General features: G+C 33.3%; 1 protein-coding gene across 1 annotated transcript; it reads left to right on the top strand.

The window, feature by feature from the left end:
• Window positions 1-1774: 1774 nt before the first annotated feature.
• On the top strand, window positions 1775-12447 carry LOC127733661 (carbohydrate sulfotransferase 15-like). The gene is made up of 7 exons (XM_052242976.1): window positions 1775-1783; window positions 2201-2441; window positions 3156-3272; window positions 3758-3914; window positions 9916-10078; window positions 11045-11192; window positions 11873-12447. Exons 1-7 carry the CDS (start codon window positions 1775-1777, stop codon window positions 12058-12060), a joined length of 1023 nt encoding a protein of 340 aa, XP_052098936.1. The 3' UTR covers window positions 12061-12447.
• Window positions 12448-17955: the final 5508 nt, after the last annotated feature.

Below are 17955 nucleotides of genomic sequence, written 5' to 3'. Positions count from 1 at the left end.
CCGTTCGTTTAAAAGTACAATATAGAAATGCAGATGTATTTGTCATTCGACTGCTTATATCTCTTCAAGACATTTATGAATATCATAGTTTTATCTTAAAAGTTATATTTGATGTCCCGGACTTAATATTAATTCGCCTATGTAATGTCAATTACCTTTTCGTTGACCAAAATGTCAAAAAAATGTATAGGTCATGTGTATGTTGGGATTTTGTGTCATGATTTAATACAGCATAGCCTTTCTTTTCCATTATAATAAAAAGCAAAGTAAAATCTAAATTAAATTCACCTCTAGCTTTTTTATCTGTTTGACATTTGATAGCAAAATCAGATTAGAAAAGCCCTTTATCGAACATTGTTAAGTACACAACACATCTTTACTGCAACTATCGATGAACTCTTGTCTTTTACGATGTAAATTAATCATACGGTACACTTTTTGATTAAACTTTTTGATTTGCCAACTTTTAAATGTTTGCATGTATTGATTACATGAAATGTATGAGTTCCGAATAGTTGGGAAAATGTACGAAAAGTAAGTTTCATTATTAGGAATACATATGATATACTTATAAAGATTATAATGTCATTTCAGAACAAGAGACAACTGAGACTAAAATTGTTAGAACTATTAAGATATGAGACTAGAATGAACAGCATACAACGGGGGATTATTCTTTCTTGTTTATATGGAATATTTGTCCTGTGTATGTTTCTCAACTTAAATGTTGATTTCTTGAACAACGATATACAAACAAATGGTGCATTTAAAAGAATGCAGTTACTGCAAAGTGCTGAATCACCAAACATTAGTATCACTACTAACCGTATGTACAACCATAATTCACTGTTCAGTAAACAGATATGTCTAGGTAAAGGCCTTGGACCAGATGGACAAACAAAGATCAATAAACTTTTAGATTTTCGCAAAACGGTACGTACAAATAGTTTCATTTCCAAAACGGTACGTACAAATAGTATCATTTCTCAAAACGGTATGTACAAATAGTATCATTTCTTAAAACGGTATATGTGTACAAATAGTAACATTTCTCAAACGGTATGTACAAATACTATTATTTCTCAAAACGGTATACATGTACAATAGTATCATTTCTCAAAACAGTATGTACAAATAGTATTATTTCTCAAAACGGTTCGTACAAATAGTTTCAAATTCTCAAAACGGTATACATGTACAAAAAGTATCATTTCTCAAAACGGTATGTACAAATAGTATCACTTCAAGTCCAAAACGGAACGTACAAATAGTATCATTTCTCAAAACGGTATGTGCAAATAGTATCATTACTCAAAACGGTATACGTGTACACGTAGTATCATTTCTCAAAATGGTCTGTACAAATAGTATCATTTCTCAAAACAGTATACGTGTACAAATAGTATCATTCCCAAAATGGTATGTACAAATAGTTTCATTTCCAAAACGGTATGTACAAATAGTATCATTTCCGAAACGGTATGTACAAATAATATCATTTCCAAAATGGTATGTACAAATAGTATTATTTCTCAGAACGATATACAAATAGTATCATTTCTCAAAACGGTACGTGCAAACAGTATCAAATTCTCAAAACGGTATACATGTACAAATAGTATCATTTCTCAAAACGGTACGTGCAAATAGTTTCATTTCTCAAAGAAAACAATTTAAGCATAAGACGTCTTGTCGTTTTTTTATCTTCATCGTTTCTTTATTGCATAATTATGAATTGTTGTTTACAGTCATTCAGCATGTTTATCTTAATTCCATGACTTTGGTAGGCGATGTGGCTTATAGGGCAATCCTCCTTATGGAATCAATCAAAAGTTTCCACTGGCTGTTACATTTTCATGATAATTTTATACTTTTTTTTCTTTAAACTGAACCTACCTCACTACTACATGCCAAAACTAGATCCCAATTATATGTAATACTAATACAAATAACCGTTGGTTAATTAGTTCCAGTGTCGATGATACAAATCTTGTTTCATATCAAACTCACGTGCATAGGCATGTTCAAATAAACCTATCACAGATACAGAGATTAGAATTTTGTACGCCAGACGCGCGTTTTGTCTACAAAAAAAAACATCATTGACACTCACATCAATAATGTTTCAAAGGTCAAATAAAGTGCAAAGTTGAAGAGCATTAAGGACTTTGAAGAATAATTATTCTTTTATTTATTTCAGGGTCCTTTTAGGTTTTTTAAAAATTACAGGAATCCTTGTTTTTATCGTAATGTGACATACTTGGGTGGTAAGGAATTGAAGACGCCGACGCTTACTATTCGCTGTCTCCCTTACTTTTTCATTGTTGGTATGCCAAAAAGTGGTACTACAGATGTCTGGCACGGGTTAGAGCAACACCCAGGAGTTGTCATCAGACACGGAAAAGAACCTATGTACTTTACCAGGAGGCGTTATCCAAGAGGTTGTGGAAATGGACATATTTTTTTTTTTATTTTCAAATATTGAAAATTTTGCTTTAAATACATTCGGCCCCGACATTTCATCTTTTATGTAAAAGGGCAGGCATGGATTTTTTAAAAATTAAATTGTTTGATTCTACATTTCTTGAAAACACTTATACATGTATATGTTTCAGAGGGGAAGTGAACAAAATCCATGCTCCACAAAAAATGAATAATCGGTACCTTTTAACAGACATTTTTTTTTTTTGTAAATAAGATGCATTTGACCTCAACAGACCCTTTTAAAGATGTGACTGCGCTCTGTTGATTTTTTATCTCTTTTAAATATTCATTCACTTACCAACTTATTAGACATAAGTGGGAAAAAAGTTCATTTTATAAACTGTTAAAGCCTTATTTCAACGATAAAATAGAATAACAAACTTGTGTCAATGTTATTGTGTTGAAAGGGCTTATTTTTTACTTTCATCTGTTGCGAGATAGGAACATGTGCTACTTGTATATACGTGCATATCATATATAATGACTGGATAAAATCAATTTTGTATAGACCAGAGTTCATTCATCTTTAGATTATTAATATGAAATTACCAAACATCTGAAAATAACAATTAGATGACACATTTTCAACTTTCCGATGTCAGTTTTTCTCTTCTAATTGATAATTAATTAGTATTTGTGGTGATTAATTTCTATTTTTATTATTGTAACAGCAAATTGGAGTCTAGATCAGTACTTAGACCATTTTGACGTTGCAGCTGATATAATTAAATCAACACCATCACCAGACAAATGGACAAATGATGACTTGTATTACTTCCTGGTTACAGGTTTGTCTTTATAGGAATACTCTTTGCTTTTGATTATGAAAAAATTAAGAATAAATAACATGGTTTTTTTCTCACTCTTTGAACATTTCTTAGAACTTATATATGCTTTTAAATTGTAAATTTTACCTACAATACAAGTATTGTTTAGTGAATTGCTCTATTTGTGCTGATTTTTATTAAACGTTCTTTTGCCTACCTTTATTATTCCATGCACTGGTCGAGATTTAAAAAGGAAGGACGAGTTTTGAAAAAAAAACACTTGTCACGCAATATGTTTATTGCCTGTCCGAAGTCAGGAACTTTTGTTATATCTTAATGTTTTGGGTTTTTGTCATTTAGGATATTTGGTATTGATGACATCTTTGATATTCAAAACTTTCTAGTCACATAATAAAATAGAGCTTGGCACTTTTCATAGGACTTGTCCATTGTTGAAAGACCATGTGTTAACCTATGATAACCAGGTTATATAAAACCTTTTACAGGCGAAGGTACAGTTGACGTGTCACATGACAACGACAGATGGCAGGAAATCGCTGGGAATAAAGATTGCAACGAACCTCGTATTTTAAACGCTCATTACCTTTACCATTTGAATCCGAACATGAAACTTATATTTATGATGAGGGATCCAGTTGATAGGTATGACAACTAAGTTGTACATGCAGTTTGAACGAACAAGATAGAATTGTTCGAAACTACTTTATATTAAGTCTAAAGAGACGTTGGGTGACTGCCAGGACAAGAAAATTGACAGCTATAGATTGTATTTGATTTGCAATACATAAAAAAGGATAACAGTAAATCATTGTACTGTACAATAGACCACTTCAACCACCAACATCCGACTCTTCCGGACAATTGACGTACAATTAAAGACAAACATCAACGAATAACAAACGCATGGTTTAAAATAATAGAAAAAACAAAGGATATGGGGTATTCATCCATGACACAAAATCAGTACATGTACAGCAAAAAAAAAAACACACACAAAAAGAAAGGAACAGCGCTTTTATTGCTTTTCTTCATCTCAAAGTCGATAAATAGTCTGACTCAGTATAGGGGACAAAACACGGTGGTATTAGAACCTCTTTCTTGTCCATATCTCGTAATAAATAGTCTGACTCAGTACAGGGGACAAAACACGGTGGTATTAGAACCTCTTTCTTGTCCATATTTCGTAATAAATAGTCTGACTCAGTATAGGGGACAAAACACGGTGGTATTAGAACCTCTTTCTTGCCCATATTCCGTAATAAATAGTCTGACTCAGTATAGGGGACAAAACACGGTGGTATTAGAACCTCTTTCTTGTCCATATTCCGTAATAAATAGTGTGACTCAGTATAGGGGACAAAACACGGTGGTATTAGAACCTCTTTCTTGCCCATATTTCGTAATAAATAGTCTGACTCAGTATAGGGGACAAAACACAGTGGTATTAGAACCTCTTTCTGGCCCATATTCCGTAATAAATAATCTGACTCAGTATAGGGGACAAAACACGGTGGTATAAGAACCTCTTTCTTGTCCATATTCCGTAATAAATAATCTGACTCAGTATAGGGGACAAAACACGGTGGTATTAGAACCTCTTTCTTGAGTCTGACTCAGTAAAGGGGACAAAACACGGTGGTAGTAGAACCTCTTTCTTGCCCATATTCCGTAATAAATAATCTGACTCAGTATAGGGGACAAAACACGGTGGTATTAGAACCTCTTTCTTGCCCATATTCCGTAATAAATAATCTGACTCAGTATAGGGGACAAAACACGGTGGTATTAAAACCTCTTTCTTGTCCATATTCCGTAATAAATAGTCTGACTCAGTATAGGGGACAAAACACGGTGGTATTAGAACCTCTTTCTTGCCCATATTCCGTAATAAATAGTCTGACTCAGTATAGGGGACAAAACACGGTGGTATTAGAACCTCTTTCTTGAGTCTGACTCGGTATAGGGGACAAATCACGGTGGTATTAGAACCTCTTTCTTGAGTCTGACTCAGTATAGGGGACAAAACACGGTGGTATTAGAACCTCTTTCTTGAGTCTGACTCAGTATAGGGGACAAAACACGGTGGTATTAGAACCTCTTTCTTGTCCATATTTCGTAATAAATAGTCTGACTCAGTATAGGGGACAAAACACGGTGGTATTAGAACCTCTTTCTTGTCCATATTCCGTAATAAATAGTCTGACTCAGTATAGGGGACAAAACACGGTGGTATTAGAACCTCTTTCTTGCCCATATTCCGTAATAAATAATCTGACTAAGTATAGGGGACAAAACACGGTGGTATTAGAACCTCTTTCTTGAGTCTGACTCAGTAAAGGGGACAAAACACGGTGGTAGTAGAACCTCTTTCTTGCCCATATTCCGTAATAAATAATCTGACTCAGTATAGGGGACAAAACACGGTGGTATTAGAACCGCTTTCTTGTACATATTCCGTAATAAATAGTCTGACTCAGTATAGGGGACAAAACACGGTGGTATTAGAACCTCTTTCTTGCCCATATTCCGTAATAAATAGTCTGACTCAGTATAGGGGACAAAACACGGTGGTATTAGAACCTCTTTCTTGTACATATCTCGTAATAAATAATCTGACTCAGTATAGGGGACAAAACACGGTGGTATAAGAACCTCTTTCTTGAGTCTGACTCAGTTTAGGGGACAAAACACGGTGGTATTAGAACCTCTTTCTTGTCCATATTCCGTAATAAATAGTCTGACTCAGTATAGGGGACAAAACACGGTGGTATTAGAACCTCTTTCTTGTCCATATTCCGTAATAAATAGTCTGACTCAGTATAGGGGACAAAACACGGTGGTAGTAGAACCTCTTTCTTGCCCATATTCCGTAATAAATAATCTGACTCAGTATAGGGGACAAAACACGGTGGTATTAGAACCTCTTTCTTGTCCATATTCCGTAATAAATAGTCTGACTCAGTATAGGGGACAAAACACGGTGGTATTAGAACCTCTTTCTTGTACATATCTCGTAATAAATAATCTGACTCAGTATAGGGGACAAAACACGGTGGTATAAGAACCTCTTTCTTGAGTCTGACTCAGTTTAGGGGACAAAACACGGTGGTATTAGAACCTCTTTCTTGTCCATATTCCGTAATAAATAGTCTGACTCAGTATAGGGGACAAAACACGGTGGTATTAGAACCTCTTTCTTGTCCATATTCCGTAATAAATAGTCTGACTCAGTATAGGGGACAAAACACGGTGGTAGTAGAACCTCTTTCTTGCCCATATTCCGTAATAAATAATCTGACTCAGTATAGGGGACAAAACACGGTGGTATTAGAACCTCTTTCTTGTCCATATTCCGTAATAAATAGTCTGACTCAGTATAGGGGACAAAACACGGTGGTATTAGAACCTCTTTCTTGTACATATTCCGTAATAAATAGTCTGATTCAGTATAGGGGACAAAACACGGTGGTATTAGAACCTCTTTCTTGCCCATATTCCGTAATAAATAGTTTGACTCAGTATAGGGGACAAAACACGGTGGTATTAGAACCTCTTTCTTGTCCATATCTCGTAATAAATACTGTAAATTCATAAATTATTGCGTGCATTTATTATTGCGATTTTTGAAGATTGAACAAGAATGCGAGTTTAATTATTGCGGATTTAGGAAAAGCTACATACAGATATATATAGATATATATATATATATGTTTGAATGCGAGTTCTTATTATTGCGATACTCAAGAAGTCGCATTATTCGCATTAATAAAAACCTCGCAATAATTTCTGAATTTACAGTAATCTGACTCAGTATAGGGGACAAAACACGGTGGTATAAGAACCTCTTTCTTGTCTATATTTCGTAATAAATAGTCTGACTCAGTATAGGGGACAAACACGGTGCATGGTATTAGAACCTCTTTTTTGTCCATATTCCGTTATAAATAATCTGACTCAGTATAGGGGACAAAACACGGTGGTATTAGAACCTCTTTCTTGTCCATATTTCGTAATAAATAGTCTGACTCAGTATAGGGGACAAAACACGGTGGTATTAGAACCTCTTTCTTGCCCATATTCCGTAATGAATAATCTGACTCAGTATAGGGGACAAAACACGGTGGTATAAGAACCTCTTTCTTGAGTCTGACTCAGTATAGGGGACAAAACACGGTGGTATTAGAACCTCTTTCTTGAGTCTGACTCAGTATAGGGGACAAAACACGGTGGTATTAGAACCTCTTTCTTGAGTCTGACTCAGTATAGAGGACGAAACACGGTGGTATTAGAACCTCTTTCTTGTCCATATTTCGTAATAAATAGTCGGACTTAGTATAGGGGACAAAACACGGTGGTATTAGAACCTCTTTCTTGTCCATATTTCGTAATAAATAGTCTGACTTAGTATAGGGGACAAAACACGGGTGGTATTAGAACCTCTTTCTTGTCCATATTCCGTAATAAATAGTCTGAGTCAGTATAGGGGACAAAACACGGTGATATTAGAACCTCTTTCTTGTCCATATTTCGTAATAAATAGTCTGACTTAGTATAGGGGACAAAACACGGTGGTATTAGAACCTCTTTCTTGTCCATATTCCGTAATAAATAGTCTGAGTCAGTATAGGGGACAAAACACGGTGGTATTAGAACCTCTTTCTTGTCCATATTTCGTAATAAATTGTCTGACTCAGTATAGGGGACAAAACACGGTGGTATTAGAAAATCTTTCTTGAGTCTGACTCAGTATAGGGGACAAAACACGGTGGTATTAGAACCTCTTTCTTGTCCATATTTCGTAATAAATAGTCTGACTCAGTATAGGGGACAAAACACGGTGGTATTAGAATCTCTTTCTTGTCCATATTCCGTAATAAATAGTCTGACTCAGTATAGGGGACAAAACACGGGGGTATTAGAACCTCTTTCTTGTTCATATTTCGTAATAAATAATCTGACTCAGTATAGGGGACAAAACACGGGGGTATTAGAATCTCTTTCTTGTCCATATTCCGTAATAAATAGTCTGAGTCAGTATAGGGGACAAAACACGGTGGTATTAGAACCTCTTTCTTGTCCATATTTCGTCTACCACAATGACATCTCCATATTTTATATTAATTCGGAAATATTCTATCTCGTCAATAAAGTAAACATAGTCATTTGCTCTCTGGTGGAGAGTTGACTCATTGGCCAACATACCACATCTTCTTATTTTATATAGGGAGATCTTTAATAGATTTAATGAATACTGGTGTTGCATTTAATTTCGTTTAGTTATGTTTGATCATGTTTTGAGTGGTAGAAATAATTTTGCTTATCCGTCAAAACTAAATATCAATACGCAGCTACAACTAAAAGAGATAGCAAACTGGGGATATAGTTTGTGTTAAAGTTAAATGGTTGTAGTTTATAGATCATAATACATCATACTGATTTCTGTTAATTGCAAATGTATGTGATATTCGGCTGTTGTCTGCTCTATGGTCGGGTTGTTGTCTCTTCGATACATTCCCCATTTCCATTCTCAATTTTATTATGAATTAAAGCTAATAACTTAAATTCATAAAAATCTTTCTATTTCCTGCATCTGCATAATAAAAATGAATTGAATAGTCCAAAAACATAGTTACATGCTTGCATGTGTTTAGGTTTGAACGTTGTTTTCAATTTAGACTTGTATATATATCTCTGATACATACTTTCTAGAATATTTCAAACGAGAAAAACCAACGGCCCGATTTATGACAAAACAATTAACGAAGAACAAATATGACAGACAGCAACCAAGAACAACCACTGAATCACAGGCTCCTGACTTGGCCAGGCGCTTGAAGAATGTGGAGAGGTTAAACATGTTTGTGAGTGCTCAACACATCCCCTTTAACCTGGAAAAGTGGTGTAACAGTACAACATACATAGTATATTGTGCCTACACTTGCAGAAACACGACTTAATAGCTTCAAAGCAACAAAATAATCCAAATCTTGCTAACCCTTTCGGAGCAACTGACTAGCACCCCTGTTCATCATGGGTTTCATGTTGCTCAGTCTATGTTGTGTTTTGTTTACTGTGATTTGTCATTTGATCGTTTTCGTTTGATTTCTTTTTTTTTATTTTTGCCATGGCATTGTCAGCTTGTTTTCGGTTTATGAGTTTGAATATCCATTTTGGTGTCTTTCGCTTCTCTGTTTCTTAACTCGTGAATTCTACATCAATAGACCTTCGTTAGTTGGATTACATATGTTGATCTTAAGGAAAATTTCTTTGTCGAAACTGTAATCGTATAGTGTTTTTTTTTGTTTTTTTTTTTTTGTATGTTACATACACTGGTTTTAATGTCAAATTGTAGGTCTACGAAACATTTCATAATTAGTTTCCCAATCACTATACATGTATAAAATAATTTTAGAGTATGCATTTTACTCGTTTCCCAATGTAAAGTTTAACTACCTTCGACACGACATTTACTACAATACCACTCTCATCTTGTAAGGGGGCAAAACTCAAAACTAAGGCTGCAATACACTTTGGGTGTAGAAACCGAGAGAGTCCCTCCAAAAATTGGTTGTAAAATTTGTATGAAATTATATGTATGTTAATTAGCAACGTTTTCAACAATAACTGTGCACTCTTTTTTCAGGGTATATTCTGACTATTTATACGAATCTCAGTTTTTCGGATATAATAAAACGGTAGAAGATTTCCATCTTGCAGTTCTTGAATCCATGACTAAACATATGTTATGCCGAAAACATTACACAGAAAGAAGTTGTGCTTACAATTCGTCATTAGAATCATTTAAGGTACAAAACTGTAATTGATTTATACATTATCTATCCGCTTCCTTGCACTTAAAGGACCTTCAATTGATTGATTGTTCTTTACGCCCTGTGGCAAATATTTCATGCCTGGTTAGGTCGAGAACAAATTAACAATAAATTTAATATGTTTATCTTGTAATAGCGGTCAACTGGAATGAGGGACTAAAAATGAGTAAATGCCACTGGAACATGAGGGTATACTTGATAGGGACAGACATTTGGTCTTGCAACAAGCCACCTACTGACTTACCGAAGAGTTGTTGCAAGGGCTCTTTCGTGCAGAGAACGTGGCACTCTCTTTAAACACGGCATTTAACGTCCCCATTTTGACCAGACGTGGCTTCGTATTCAAACATCCCAAACGAACGGCCCACTTTGGCAAGTGTTTTACTGCCTGTCAGAAGAAGACCAAAGGTTACCATATTTCTTTTACCTATGGTCACTCTTTTTTTTCATTTTTCAGTTCAAATTAATTACAGGTAACATTTTTATTCATATGAATTTCGAGTGTAATTTTCCTGAAATTATAATATTTCTAAAATGTTACTTTTGGCAAAAAAGAGAGAGAAATATGCGATGCTGCTTCTTTTCATAATGTGTTCAAATAAACATCATAATAACAGGGACAGGCTTCATTATCTCGAATAGAGGGTGTATAGTGCGTGGTCAAAGGCTGTTTCTTTTATATGCTTATAGTTGATATAAATCCGCGGGAAACCGTATCTCCTCAGACACGTTGAAGGAAATCGTGTGATTGAATTTTAACCGATTTGTTTCATATAAAAAATATTGGAAGTTTCTTATGATCACTGTCGCATAATTTTTGAATTTCTAATTTTCAAGACACCATACTCTAGTTATCTAATCTGATATTTTGACGTCAAAATGTTACATTAGACACAAAGAAAGTGTCATAGTCAACAACCTTGTGACTACTTTATCTTGCAGGCTCGTTTAAGAGTAGGAATGTATCATGTATTTTTAGAAGATTGGTATAGAGTCTTTCCAAAAGAACAAGTAATGGTAATCAAATTTGAGGAATATATGCGAAATCGTATTAAGTACTTGAAAGAAGTGTTCAAATTTTTGAAATTGAGTAAGTATATACTAAGTATACATTCTAGGGATGTTTATGCATTCAAAAGCAGGTTGTAAAACTATTTTCGTCGGTCATTTAGTTAGTCATGATATAAGGGTTGTGGTGGGGAATTATTTCATCTCTAATATACAATCACAAAAAGAACAATGAGTTTGAATAAAAGGATATGTTGTGTAAACGTCAAGTACAGAGCAATCTAACGACAGATATGAGGGTGTGGATGGGGGTTTACAGAATAGAGAATAATTGGCAAAAAATATATAAAAGAATAGAGAAAAATGGACCAAAAAATAAAGAATAGAGAATAATGAGCAAAAAGTATATAAAAAAAATTAGAAAAATGGACTTAAAAATTAAGGAATACAGAAATGGAGGACCCCCAATCCAGGCCTTCAGATATATAACCAAAAGGCAACTGGAGGGAAACAAAAGATATAACCAAAAGAAAACCTGGAGGACAACGTACTGTCTTCAACAACATACTGGTGTCTATACAATATTTCATTATCTAAATCATCCCGAATCTATACAAGTTGTGAATATTAACACAATTGCATTCACAAATTGTGCATAAGCCAAAATGGTACATGACAGCATTTCAAATGTAAATTATCATAAATATAAATTATATTCGTTGCATAGAGAAAAAAATTATTATTTTTCCCCATCAATTTTAGGACCAATATCAGTAGTCGAAGAGAAAAAACAAAGAAAACGAAGCATATCAAATACAAGAAGTAAAGAAGACCGGCAGATTGGAGACATGTTGAAGAAAACTAGAATTTTATTGCAAGAATTTTATTATCCTTTTAATAAACACTTGTCAATTTTACTACAGGATAATAAATACATGTGGGGTAGCTGACAGGAATGATCAGTATTGTGTTCACGCTGCATGGGAACATTCAGTATAAAAACAAATTCACTTCTACAAGTAAACTTAAAAGACTTTGTGAAATTAATGAATTGCACAATAGTATGTGAGCTGTGTGATATAAAGCTTTGAGTTTGATTGGATTTATCAAAACGTGAAATTTAACAAGTTAAAATCTAACAGGTATTTGGGTTAACATATTTTACATACATATTGTAAATGTATTTGAAGTCATGATATTCATATTGAAAGTTATAATTAGATAATAAAGAACATTTAGAATGTTGAACATTCATTCGTATTTTACAAAAAAATTACCAAAAAGGTGCATATCTATAGACTTGCTGACACCAAAGAGGAGTTTTCCTTATTTATTTTTTTTTTGTGGCAAAAAACGCTATTCTAAAGAATATGTTGACTTGATTCTTTTATTCCTGTTTTGTTTTAGGATTATAAGAATTCGTTTTAATATAGCTATGTGATTCTGAGACTACTATAACACAGTGTTATAGTAGTCTCAGTGTGATTTAAGTTATTCTATTTATGTTCAATAAAATTTATTCTTTTAATTGTTCATTAATTTTACATTTAAAAAAGAAATGGGTTTCGACATCTAATACATCACAATAATGTGTACTTAAGTCTTAAATCTGTGGGACTTTTCCTGTATCAGCCAGTTTCTATTAAAAAAACAGTGGTCAGATCATTTGTTCAAATTATACTAATTAATTGCCTATGTTCAAAGTTTTGGAAAAGAAGGTATGTTTCAAAACTATCTGGGATTATTATAGTATAATAGTCCCAGCTTTTAAATGCATTTCAGAGTTTAGTCGTGGCGTTGGGTAGCTGTAGTATTTGTATATTATTGGTTTATTACCAACATTTTTTTATGTGCAATGTATAAAGTCAAGGCTTGGCATATGTATAAAGACTAGGCTTTTATTAAAACCGGTAAGTGGACTTTTAAGAACGTGCATATTGCGTGAAGGTTGATTGTTACTTTTAAATACTCAGTAATCCGTAGTGAAATATTTTATTAAAGAATAAAGTTTTTTATGTGTATCAAACCTGGGACTACTATGTTGTCTTGGTTCCAAATTAAACAACGTAATAAAGATCTACAATTGCCATGTCAGAGCATCAGAAAACGCATCTAACATTAAAGTTTCATAAGATGTCATTATGTGTATTCAATCCTCGTATTTCGCTTCGTTTCTGAATTGAGTCGGCAGCTGGAAGACTTGGTTTTTTCTCTCACCTGTCTTGTGAATGGATGTGGTATGTGGTCGGATGTAATTGATTTTCACCAGAGACATATAATACAATTATATGTCTCTGTTTTAACCAAGAAAAAGCGTTAAATTCACTATGAACTCTGCTCAACTGGTTTAAATTACGTGATATCTCTTTGGCTCAGGAAACACTAGACTAGTACACATTTAAGAAGATGTGGGGAAGCCTTCTACAACAAAAAGTTGTTGGGTTCATTCTCTCTTTTTTCGAATCCATTTTTAATTTCAATCTTTGATTTAATTACACAGTATCACAGCCCCAATGTGTGTACTATAAAGATTAAAAAATATTTTTAAAGTATTGTTCATTTCTAGTTGTAATACCTTGTCATGTTTTTCTCAGTCAATACAGTTAAGATGAAGTTTATTTTTACATTAGTTTATCTTTTGAATTACATTTTTGTAAATAACGAATCAATAACGTCAAAGGAGGACATGCAATCCATATAAGAACTATGTGATCAATTGGAAAGCCAACATGATAACTAAATTTCCAAATAGGCAAAATAATTGAATCAGAATGAGTATATGCTATGGGTTCATGAAGGTTTTGTAGACTGTTGTTTGTCCATTTGTCGTTTTTTCTCTGTTTTCTTTTTGGCATTGATGTTGTCGGTTCCTTTTCGACTCATGAATTTTAAATTTCCAGTGTATTTCCAGTCTCATTTTTTGGAACTTAGGGTTATCTCTCTTTGTCCATCTTGTACCGACTTTCCAACGTCTTTTAAGAATCATGGCTGTGTGGTGTATATATATGTTACAGTTACAGTGAATTAATTTGTAAAATTAGGGATTATGCATAATCCCTGAAATTTTCAGGGATTCTGTAAAATCACTGGTAACTTCAGTGATTATATATAATTACCAAAATTTTCAGGAATTATGCATAATCACTAGAAAAAATGTCAGGGATTATACATAAAAACTGGAATGAAGAGACAATGAATAAAAGTAAAATAATTTATTCTATAAAATCATATTTAAACATCTTTAGAAACATGATTATTAAAATCTTGAGCACAATATTCTAATACAATTCATGTATTTTACTAACTACATTCTGAGACTACTATAACACTACAACTACTAACACATTATAGTAGTCTCAGCTACATTGTAAATTTGGATGACATCTACTGAGGGTCTGGATGGGGATACCTCATTTCTTTGTTCTTCAATTTTTGAGATAATTTTTCTCTATACTTTATCAGGAGTCCATTACTATGGATGGACTACGGACTTGATTTATTCTGCCTTTTATTCTCTATTCTGTATATTTTAGCACATTATTATTTTTTTCTATTTTTGTCTATTCTTTATCTTGCACTGTTTGCCCATTTTTCTCTTTTCTGTAAACCCCATCCAGACCCTTTACTAGTGAGCATTTGCTCTGCTTATCCTTTTTTTTGCAACCAAAAGTAAAAACAAAAAAACCCTTAGCCTTCACATATTGAATCTGATTTTAGTGCCCTTTGGAGAAAAATAAAGTGTTCATTAGAAACATCTGAAGGTGTTTAAACGTGTATATATATATATACTTGTCTAAACATGTGACAACTTTATGACAGACATTTTCCATCGTATAACACATGGTTATACAGGGTTAACACCATAGTATATATATATATATACATAAATTTTATAAAATTTGTCTCAAATTTAGCCCAACAATGTTAGATCTCCCTCAGAGGGATTCGAACCCTTGCTTTTATGACATCGTGGCAACAAGGCCTGCACCATGTCCAGTGTAGGCAGCGTTGCCACGATGTCACAAAAGCAAGGGTTTGAATCCTGCTGAGGGAGGAACAAAACTTTGCTAAAGCAAATTTGAAGATCTAACATTGTTGGGCTAAATTTGAGACGAATTATATATATTTTTTTAAATTAATTTATATATATATATATATATATATATATATATATGATGTCTAAAAATAGCAACAATCAACATCCAATCTATTTAGGCGTGGATCAATTTGTGAAAATAAACTGATACAGTTACTGAATTAAAATTATATAAATGTCTAAGAATATAACTTAATCACACTAATTAATACACGTTTTGAAGATCTGTGAAAGAGTAAAAGCGCTAGTAGATGTGATGAATTGAAACTGTTATCTTTTATCAAATTTCTTATAGAATAACACAACAAGCAAATAAAAATTAAAAAAACCCGGAAACACCCTCTAACTAATTACACAATCTGAAAGACTAATAATTATAAAAGGAAGATATACAACAAAACAACGATAACTAGATATCATTGAGATGGGAGCCATCTCTGTGGGCCCCACTGTGAATAACGTGTGGTAAAAAATTGGTATCTTTACCATAGGACATGGGGTTGTCAACTGAAACCATAGTTATTGACCTTGACCTTTGACCTTGGAAGTTGTACATAAATTATGACACACCCTCTGGTGTGGGTTTATATACATGTCAAGTATAAACTTTGAAATCAAAAAGGGTTCTCAAGATATAGAACGGACAAGATCTATACCATAGGACATGGGGTTGTTAACTGAAACCAAAATTTTTGACCTTGACATTTGACCTAGGAAGTTGTACATACATTATGACACACCCTCTGTTGTTGGTTAATATACATGTCAAGTATAAACTTTGAAATCATAATGGTTCTCTAGATATAGAGCGGACACAATTTGTTACGGACGGACGGACAGACTGATCACTATAGGGCGTCCACCATTCGGCGGGACCCTAATTAAACATGTAAACTGGTGTATATTTCTTATTACCAAAACTATGAATGCTTCTTTCAAAACCTCAAGTCTATCTTCATTCAGAAGTACGTCGATGGCCTGTAATTGTATTTCACCGATTTTGGGGGTTTTGTTGACATGTCCGGTGTGGCAATTCGACATCTGATGGTATTTGAAGTAAATAGGTGTAGATCTGTGTTTCTATTTACCATAGTTAAATTCCCTGTCTTGATGTATACATCTAGGTTAGGTTGTAACCAGTTATTTTTAGAAGAGATGACTGTTTCAAGTATTCTTTCAATCAAAGTGAGTTTAAATTACCACATTCATCTAGTAGTCTAACCTTTGTAGAGGTAGACATTGTCAATCCTAATTTGTTTAGTCTGGCAAACCCCTAAATTTAACAATTAATAAATCTAACAATCAAACAGTTATCATTCAAAAATATCTTAAACAACATATAATGAAATTGGTATAGGTAAGAGTGTGGTCAAATTTGGATTCAAACACCCCAATATTCTGACACTCTGTCGTAATAGAAAGTCATCTTCATTGAATAGGTGTTAATGTGCTATTATTTATACTTTTTATTCTGATCATTACTGTAGATCGGGTGTTTTCCGTCATCTTGGATTGTTAAATAGCAGAAAACAATCGTCCTGTAGATCTTTAATGAAATGTTCAAAATTTGAGAAAATAATTAAATTCATTTGTAAGAGTTTTCATCTAAATAAAAGAAATTTTGTGTTTTATCATGTTTTTACGACTGTTTTTTACAAATACAAAATATTAATGTTTGATTTAGTTTTTTTCAACTTTGCCATATTAGGGGAGATAACTGAAATAATGTATCTTTTATAAAGGAATGTGTTATGAATTCACACATTGTTTAGTAGCAATAAACCAAGTCCCGTGACCCCATTTTTACTTTTATATTTTCTGAAAGCATATTATAAGATGTATCTTCTCATATTTTATTCAAAAACTCTATGGTTTAGTATTTTTTTTACCACACAAAATTGGGGTTTCTATACACACTCTATACAAAATCTGACAATTTTGCTTAACCTGTAGCTTGAAAAAACCCTGTGACCCTTACTTTTTATTGTATCTTTGAAAAAAGCATTATATCAACTACATTTTGACATATTATTAAAAAAATCTATGGATTTTAATTTAGACCCCATCTACTTAATGACACAGAAAAGTAGCCAAATACTAGTGTCTGTTTTACATAAATATCTCCAGGAGATCTAGGATATATGTCAATGAGACAGCAACCAACAACAATAAAAATAAATTGAGAATGTGTCCATGGGACGCAGATGATGCCCCTCTTGCATATAACGTTATAATGGGACATAACTAGAGAACTATTAAAGTGACACCACCTAAATTAGAACTTGATCTGAGTTTTGTGGTAATAAGCATTGTGTATAAGTTTACAACAATTTTATTTGCTCAAAGATACAAAAAAGATCGAACACAAGTTTAACCAACTTATGAAGTCTTCTCCTTTTAACATTTGGTTGAGGCAAACTGAAGTTAGAGAACAGAAACGAAGAATTCAGCAATTTTTCCATATATAAAGGGGCATTACTCTAGAACAGTAAAAGTGACATCACCCAAATTCAAACTTGATCTGTGTCTTGTGGCAATAAACATCATGTATAAGTTTCATAACATTTGTTTGAGGCAAACTGAAGTTAGAGAACGAAAACTTATTTTGGGACATAAGTACAAACAGACAAGGGTAACACTTAATGCCCCTCCACTGCTGCAGCTGGGGCATAAAAATACATGCAGAGGTAAAAAATAGTCTTTAGAAATAGACTGGTGTCTTTTTAGTATGAAAATTTCTATATCATCC

Source organism: Mytilus californianus, unplaced genomic scaffold, assembly GCF_021869535.1.
Source record: "Mytilus californianus isolate M0D057914Y unplaced genomic scaffold, xbMytCali1.0.p SCAF_3, whole genome shotgun sequence".
Classification (NCBI taxonomy): Eukaryota; Metazoa; Mollusca; class Bivalvia; order Mytilida; family Mytilidae; genus Mytilus; species Mytilus californianus.
This window is presented reverse-complemented; position numbering and strand designations above follow the sequence as displayed.